Here is an 8,616-nt window from a genome sequence, read left to right on the forward strand (position 1 = left end):
TTTGGATAGAAGCCCCTTGTGCAATAGTGTTTTTTTACATTATGCAGTCACAAACGAGGAAAGTTTTTTGACTGAATGCCAAGTAGGGGATAACTTGCCAAGCCAAACATTAAGAATCCACTGCCAGTATTTCCAGGTAATTCTTCTTGGGAAAAGGAGAGAGTCTTCCTGTGATGAATGAATATTTTGACTTGGTGATAAATCACAATTATACTGGAAGACCTGCCTGCATGTTTCCTCCCACAGAACCCTGTAACGGCTTCCTCGATGCCACGAGCTACAAAAGGGCCCCCACCCAAATTGTTTTCACTGACAACAGACCAGGAAAGTGAACCAAATCTCCAGATGCGACATCCATAATAACAGCTCCTCCTAAAAAGAAACCTGCCTTCTTCTCTTTGTCCTTTAGTGTTGAGAAAAAGGCAGACCTTTCCCCCAAAGTCTGTAGTTTGAAAATATAGCCACTCCTTCATTCACTGAGCCCCTCATGATATTTTAGGGGATCTTTTTAAACTTAACTTCCTGACAGTAAGTCCTTCTGAAAGAAAAGTTGACTAAGTTCATTGATTCTCTCTTGGCGAGCTCAAAACTCCTGGATCTGGACAAATTAAACACAGTAAAGATTTCCTATGCCAATTCAGAGGAGGACATTCCCTGAAAGTTCAGAAAGCTTTTCTTAAACCACAAGACAAAGCAGTGAGAGGAAGGAAGGCAGGCAGGACAGGGGGGAGGGAAGGAGGGAGGGTTGGTGAGAGAGAGGAGATAAGTCATGTAAAATACATATTTCCAAAACCGAAAGGACAAAACAATTCAACTAACATATAGTAACCTTTATTCCATAACAGAGACATAAATAATTTTATGAATTCATATGACCCGTACAAAAGACAAAATAAGATATTGCACTAAGTTTCAATATGGGATATCTGGATTTAATATTATCTTAACAGATAAATATATACAATTTAAGGAGTTAAGGCAAAACCAGATGATACTTCAAACACAATAGAAGGTTTGAAAAATAGGTATAATTAAAAACAAGGGTATCCCATCTCCAGTTAATGAAGTGGTCATGTCTAAGGAAAAAAAATCCCTTAGGTTTTTAATAAAGTGGTTATTATCAATCATGTTAATTAAAGTGAGCAATAAAGTATAAGGTTTCCCGTGGAGCAGAGCTGTTTGGCAGAGGTTTGAGGATTGAGCACTTAGAATTCGGGAAAGCAACTTTCTCCTTGTTAGATTTATGATCTATTCTTCCTATTAGAAAATATAATTTGGAAAATATGACTCTTTCACATATATAATTAAAATACAACTATGAAGCATTCTTTTGTTGTTGTTTTTTAAGGGAAGTCATGTTGGTGATCTCGGAGAGTAAGTTTGCGGGCAAGCCATTTACCCTATTTGTAGAGAAGACACAAAAGCCAGTGGTTACCTCAAGAGAACGAAACAAACTAATTCCAAGGGGGAAAAAAAGCAAGTGTAACCAGCATATCAACACAACACACGACTCTTTGGCAGTATCACACTAATCGCTGCTGAAGTCGGAACTTGGGAGTTCTCTAATTCTTAGACCTGGTTGCCAGTCTTTAAAAACTAAATAAATAAAATGGCACATCTGCAACAAATTCAGTAATTCCAGGGAATTAAATTCAGAGTGAACAAGTGAACCTTGCAGACAGCTTTTAATTGTTACACTTAAGCATAGATAGTTTTCGACTGTTGTGAGTCCGGATCCAAATATACTGAAATGCACACACACACAAAAATCATCTGTGCAGCTTGGTACTGGTTCAGACAAGGCCTAGAATCCTTAAAGAGAATCCATATTCACCCATGAGAAACCAATAAAAGACATCAATCCGACGATGAGGAAGTGATCTTCCAGGAACTCAGGGGTGGGCCGCCCCTCACCTGGATGAACATCACGGAGAAATCAAATTCTATAGGGGGAACACCAGAAAGCCGGAAAACGTGGAATACTGCCAGCCTCCGACCAAGTTACCTTTCTCCAGTTTCAGGTAAACCTTATCCTCTTTATCGAGGTACAGCAGGACCCCGTTGGTGGCAGCTTCACGAGTAACGTCTTTATCCCCAGCGAAGGCAGATATTACCGGTTTTCCGTTTAACATCAGGTTAACCTACAGGGAAAAAAAAAAAAAAAAACACCACACTGAGAAGTGCTCTCTAAAGTCCAAACACGCAAATGAATAAAACAAACCAGAAACTCACAGTTAGAAAAAACTAGGGTGACCAGCGGGGAGGGGGAAGCTGGCGGGAGGGGATTAAGAGGTACAAACGATTCTGTGTCAAATATCTAAGCTACAAGGATCTATTGTTCACCACAGGGTAATACAGCCATTATTTTCTAATAACTGTAAATGGAATATAAGCTATAAAAATATTGAATCACTATGTTGTGCACCTGAAACCAATATAATATTGTTAATCAGCTATAAAGTCAAAACATCTACAAGGGGAGGAGTGGGGGCAACAATGTTTCAGATAACCAACCTGGTAATATAGCTGATGTTCAGTAAACATACCCTCTTCCTTTCAAATTAGCCAAGGCCAGCGGCTAGACTTAGTGTGATCTTACTGAGCTGATCTTTTTTAATTAAAAAAAATTTTTTTTAATTTCTCCCATGGAAATCAAATGCTCACAAAAGAATACCATCTCTGGAGAGTAATCTAGCCATGTGAAAACTGGCTTCCCTTCAGCACGTAAATTAAGCTTACTATTTTACTTACCTCTCTGTTCAAAACTTGTTTTTTGGTAATGAAGCTAGCCTGAGGCTTTCCAGCACATTAGTCAAAAGAGCCCCAGTGCCCTTTGCCCTGATAAACCCAGATACAGCAAGATTCTACCCGCATCCTTGCAAGTTTAAGGTACAGCTGAGACATAGAGAGTGCTGAAAATCAGCTGAAATTATGGAATATGTGCATGTGTTGTGATTCCTTCCTCTGTTTTCCCTAAGAAATGTGTATTTAAAATAATAATCACCATGACTATTGAGGATTTTCATGATGGATAATTAGCAAAGAATCAACTCAAATTTATTCACTTATCTCTATACTACAATTTTGATTATACTGTGTTAAACATTACATCAATTCCTAAATATTGGGGCTTGGGAAAAGCTTTTCCACGGAAGTAAATTTATTTGCCAGACGGTCATCGTTTTTTATGTTAAAAGTAATATTGAATAAATTAAATCTGAGGCTGATTAATTTATGCATTCACTGGGATACATAAAAGTGGTCAGTGAATGTGTCACCTGTCATTGCCACTGGCATAATACACAATACAAACATTAAACGTGGGATAACAAGTTATCCTAGAACTCCACAGACAGGGACTGGTGTTACTGAGTGTTAGCATATTTGACTGGCCTCATCACTGTCCTTCAGTGTTAAGTTCAAGCCCACTCCTTAGAAAGGAAAACACGAGATATATTAACTGAGGAACTGCAGCTGGTGAGAATTCACCAACATCAGAGGAACTGAGGATAAACCACTGAAAGCAAAAGCATAGAACACCCTTTCTTGAAAAGTATATTGGAAACGACTGTTGTGAGGATTAAATGAATACTCTTGAGAATGATGTTAAAATTTTTTTGAAGAGTGTATTGAATAATTGTTCCTTCACAGATTTACTCTCAGCGGTTGACTGTATCTCAAGATGACAGCAAGTTTATTTATTCAGTAGATACTTGTAAAGCTCTGACAGTCTTACTAGTTATTTTTTTCCTTACAAGTTCAAGTAATTTTTGCACATGCACTGAAAGCAGTCAAGATCTGATAAGGAGATTTGTGTCCCTGGATTTTTACTGTTTTTTAAGTGATTGGTTGTTATTAAGGTAATAAGTTCAATTGTTTATATTTCCTTGTGCTTTCTGTCACGTCTTAATGGATGTTACTGGAAATTAAGCGCTTTAAAAAATAAACTACTATAAAGGTGGAAAAATATTTAAATACATAACCTACTACCAATAAACCCTGTTGTCTGGGGGTAGAGAGGGAACAGGTCTAAAGACATACCTGGATTGTTTGGCTCTGGTAGACTTTAATTACGTGAAAACTGAAACTGTAAATTCCTTTTCTTGGTGCTACAAAGACAGACTCCAGCGTGAAAAAATTACCCACATTTACTAGGATCTACAAATAAAAAGAATAACAGTAAATTACTACAATATTCTCTTCTGTAAGTAAAATAAGTTTTCTTCCTTCCATTTTCTTTTCTTCCTTTTTTTCTTAAGAAAGAAAACTAGCTTTTAAAAATAGAAAATAAAACATTAAGTTCTCTTCCTTTTGTCTTTAGTGACTTAGAAAATGGATTTGTATATTGGAAGTTTTCTCTCTTTTTTAAATGTTATGGGAAAAAAATAAGGTCAACTGCTTTGTACTCATGCCTCAATTTCCAGCAAGGCCTAATGGCTCTGGAAACATCTAGGAACATGTGAAGGCTCAGAAATATTAGCTTTACCTTGAGAGTCAGATAAAAGGCGTCTGCCACGTATTTACACGCCCAGCCTCTACGAGCCTTCCCAGTGTCCAGAGGTGACGTTTCCAAGCCAGCCAATCGGCACCCAGGGGCTCTCTGCAGTCATTCCTGGACACATCGTGCAGAGGCCTGGGCACCCCCTCCACCATGTGACATAATCCGTGACACTGAAGAGTCAGTGCACAAAGTGATCTGAATGCCTGGCCCTCCTCTGAGCCTCTGCCAAGCCTCTGCTAAGATCCATGGCCATTGGTTTCATTGCTATCATCTAGGCCTTACTTATATTTTGGCAATGACTCAGCCTTTGCAGGCTGCCAAAGAGGAGAGACTGAAATAGGTGGCCTTCTTGTGTTCCTCTCAATTCTATCAGTTATTCCCCTTATCAATCACCTGCTCTTTATTTAAAGTTCAAGGGGCCAAAATGATGAAATAAAGCACCAGTTCCCAAGAAAATAACAATGCATTCTGTATTCCAAGAGGTTCGATCTGGTTCTACTGGTGATGAAATTAGCTCTGAATTTCAGTAAGTGGACTCCTAAACTAAATGTCACATAGGTACATCCTTTCCTATGAAAAAGATCAAGAGATGCGTGTGTAAGGAGGTGGGCAATATAACTGGGTGTCTTCCATTTCTCTCCAAGAAATAAATCTGTAAGTGGCATTCCAAAATATCGGATATCCTTATAAAGACATTTACCCTATATCAATGACAATCTGCTACTATCTCTTTTATACACTACATTAATGACAATATTAAGCCTTTCGTATAGTTTCCTAAAGACATACTATTACCTCTGAGTGATGCACCAGAATATAGCGATGGTCAGGCAGATGTACGACGTGTATCACTTTATTCTGAGATTATACCTTTTTCCAAGTAAGCCTCAGATTTCTTTCTCTGGCCCTATGATACGATCTTTCAACAAGTCACCAGCTATGCAATTATCCCAACAGAGGTTTTACAAAGATTCGTTTAAGCACATTTAACAGAATTCGAGGTACTTAGCAGGGACTTCCTGAATCAGATACAAGTAGCATAATTCATTAACAATAATGGAAACAGCTGATTAGTGTTGACTACACATAAGGCTGGATGTTGACTCTACACAGTAGTTAGAGTATCCAGGCACAAAGAGATTTATAACTAAGTATATCTTGTTGCCTCTAAGATGCATGACCCTCCCAGAACAGAAGAACAAACCCTTCTCCTCTTCTAATTGACCGAAAGGTCACTGAAAAGAATGCACTGTACACAGCATAGTGCAATGTCCACAGCATTTAATTAATGCATTGAAATACAAGCCAGGGGTCATGCTAGACTTTATTTCCATCAAGATGGAAAATACTGCACCAAAACCCCAAAGGGGCTGCTTAATTCTTTTAAAATGATGGCTATTCAATAGTTAGCCCCAGAGAGGCATTCCCTGTCTTTGGCCAGCTGGAGAGTGCATTACTTAGGAATTAAGTAAGGAATAGAAATGTCACCTCGTCCCTTCCCTGGCACATCCTGCAGCACCACTTAACCTGTGCTCCTGCACGTGTGGCATACAACTGTGATCCCAGCATACGACTTTGGCATTTAAAAGACTCTGGATGCTGTTAGGGTTGAAATGATAACCCTGGAGTCTGTTTTCAGATTCCTTGCTAAACTGATATCCTGGGGTTTCTCATCAGCCAAACCCCAGAGCTCCTGGTCACTAAAACGAAGCCACAGCTTTCATCAGTTCCTCCCCTATCCCCTAACCTCAACCCCAAAGTCTGTCTTTCCCCACTAATTTGCATTTCTCCTAAAGGACAGAAGCAGGGAAAGGGAGAATGGCTCCCCAGCGCTTCCCTTCGGGAGCTCAGCGCAGCTGCCCAATTCCTTGTCCTCTCCTCCTCTGCAACTTTTCCCCAAGTACCAGAGAAGGGTTTTCCGCTGCGGTGGTGCCTGAGACGTGTATGGGGATCCTGGCAGCGGAAAGGTGAACGAGATCTGACCAGGGCCAAAGCTCCCCACCCTCTTCGGCCATCTGCGAGATCTCTGCAGAGAGTGTGGGAATCCCACCTCCCCAGCTCTCTTTGGGGAGACGCTTCTCCATCTGGGAGAAACAAATCATTTATCCAGCTTCCGCAAGGGTACAGCGCGTGAGGATGCCTCCGCGGCACCTGCAGGAGAGTCTGAGTCAGGGGGCCAAGCTCTGGCCAAGAGATTGCGAGGTCCAGGGACCAGAATCTCGCCGGCTCCTACGGACCTGTTGCTGTTAAACTTGTCTTGAGCTCTCGCCGCCAGCTCTGTGCTCCCAATCGCTTTCCCACCGCCCCCAGCAGCTCTTCCGGAGGCCAAGAGGGACTGGGGGCGGGGACGGGGGTGGGGGAGACATTAGAAGTTTCAGACAGACATATCTGGGGAAGGGAGTGCCGAAACGACCCCCCACATTCCACTAAGACCCGCTCAGCCTGAACAGCCAGCCTGGATCGGCGCTGCCTAGAGGTCGGCTCCCCCACCCCCGACCCCCGTCGGTACTCCGCATCCCTGGAGGTCTGACCTGATCGAAGTAAATGATGCGCGTCTTGTTGCTCATCTCGGACGGCTCGTGGTTGGTGCTCCGCACCGCAGAGAAGGCGACCTTGGAGTTGGCCGCCCGGACCGAGATGCCCAGAGGGGAGGAAGAGGAGCCCTTGGAGTCCGTGGCCGGGTTCGAGTCGCACACCACCAGGCACTTGCCCTCCAGCACGATGGGCTCCGTGTCGTTCTGCGCCCAGACGGGCAGCCCAGGAAGGGTGAGAGCCAGCAGCACGGCCGGCACCACGGACAGCGCCCGGCGCCCGGAGCTCATGATGAGCCGAGGGGGCAGCCGCAGCCGACTGGCGCTTCTGCTCGCCCGCGAAGCCTCCTACCCCGGGACCCCGGAGCTCGGGAAGATGCCGGTGGCTAGATCGAAAGCGCTGCAGGAACAGCGGCGGCGGCGGCGCGCACACTTCCACCAATTCTACGGTTTGAAGGCAAAGTCTCCCCTCGCGCTCTCTTGCTGGTTCTGTTACCTTTGTCCTTTAAGGAGCTCATGCAGAACCCCCTACCCCACCCTCCTCCGCTCAAGAATCAGCCCTGCCTGGGGCCCTTGCACCCACTCTTGTTCCTAGACATTTAAAGTCACCAAACCCTCACTTTCACACCTCAGAGGAGAAAATGATAATAAATTCTCACCCTAAACCCAAGCACCCCCAGGTGAACCACGGAGCAGGAAAAAACGAAGAGGACTCAGAGAAGCCACGCGGGTGGTGGATGGCGAGCGGTGCCGTGTCGGTCCTGTACGCGTCTGGCTTGCTGCAGGGACGAATTACAGAGGCAGAAGGTGTTTCCCGGACTGGGAAGAACGCGAGGCTGTGTTCACGGCCAGGACTCTAGCGACTCCCACTTTCGCTTGGTCAAAAATTCCTCAAAGCGTAGTGTCTCCCAGACGTCGGCAGGTGGGCAGCGGTTAGCCGGGTCACCAAAGTGGAAAGCAAAAATTCTCAGGATCAGTTCCAGGGTGCAGGACGGCTCGGCCGGCGAGGTCCTCTCCTGCCTCTGTCGCACGCCCCGAGTCCCTGCGCACAACTTTCTCTGTCCTCGCGCAGCCAGGAGAGCGCGAGGCGGGCACACGCGCGCTATTTATAGGAGCGCACGTCCGGCTGGGGTTGGCTTCTAGCTCAACCCGCCGGCTCTCGGGAAAGGGGAAGGAGTCTGGTGACCCCAGCTGAGCATCTCCTACCTGGCGTTTAACGCACCCTGGAATGAGCCGGGCGCCCAGCGATGCTGGCTGCCAAGGTCCGAGACCACCCAGACCCGGTGAGCGCGGGGTGCGGAGAGAGAGCCCAGAGAGAGGCGCCCACCGCCCTGCGTCTGCCCCAGCTCGGCGTCTCCTCGCCCCCTCCTCGGTCGGGGCCGGCGGAGGGGGCTGCGGCTCCCCTCGCCCCTCCCGAGCACGGGACGCTGCCGCCGAGGGCCCTCCGGGCGGAGAGCGGCGCTGCCAGCCCCGAATGCGGAGCTGGATGGGCGGCAGCGGCCTCCCGCGGCACGCTGCTGGGGACCTGGGGACCCGCGGGCGTCCCGACCGCGCCTGGCCCAGAGCCTGCCTCTCCGAGCTCTG

The 8,616-nt window shown here is 45.6% G+C and overlaps 1 protein-coding gene across 1 annotated transcript; it reads right to left on the bottom strand.

Annotated features, from left to right (window-relative positions):
* Nucleotides 1-835: 835 nt before the first annotated feature.
* On the bottom strand, nt 836-8,372 carry CBLN4 (cerebellin 4 precursor). The gene is made up of 3 exons (XM_010958594.2): nt 7,033-8,372; nt 4,042-4,158; nt 836-2,141 (listed from the first exon to the last, which is right to left on the bottom strand). The coding sequence occupies exons 1-3, from the start codon at nt 7,321-7,323 to the stop codon at nt 1,944-1,946; spliced, it is 606 nt and encodes a 201-aa protein (XP_010956896.1). The 5' UTR covers nt 7,324-8,372; the 3' UTR covers nt 836-1,943.
* Between the last annotated feature and the right edge of the window lie 244 nt (nt 8,373-8,616).

Source organism: Camelus bactrianus, chromosome 19 (assembly GCF_048773025.1).
Source record: "Camelus bactrianus isolate YW-2024 breed Bactrian camel chromosome 19, ASM4877302v1, whole genome shotgun sequence".
Taxonomy (NCBI): domain Eukaryota; kingdom Metazoa; phylum Chordata; class Mammalia; order Artiodactyla; family Camelidae; genus Camelus; species Camelus bactrianus.

Excerpts from the sequence above, each read along its gene's own strand:
- CBLN4 (XM_010958594.2), bottom strand. The coding sequence starts at position 7,323 with ATGAGCTCCGGGCGCCGGGCGCTGTCCGTGGTGCCGGCCGTGCTGCTG. Across the intron at positions 4,159-7,032 it reads GCATCATTTACTTCGATCAG|ATCCTAGTAAATGTGGGTAA; the intron begins GTCAGACCTCCA and ends TTTTATTTGTAG. Across the intron at positions 2,142-4,041 it reads ACCAGAGCCAAACAATCCAG|GTTAACCTGATGTTAAACGG; the intron begins GTATGTCTTTAG and ends TTTTCCCTGTAG.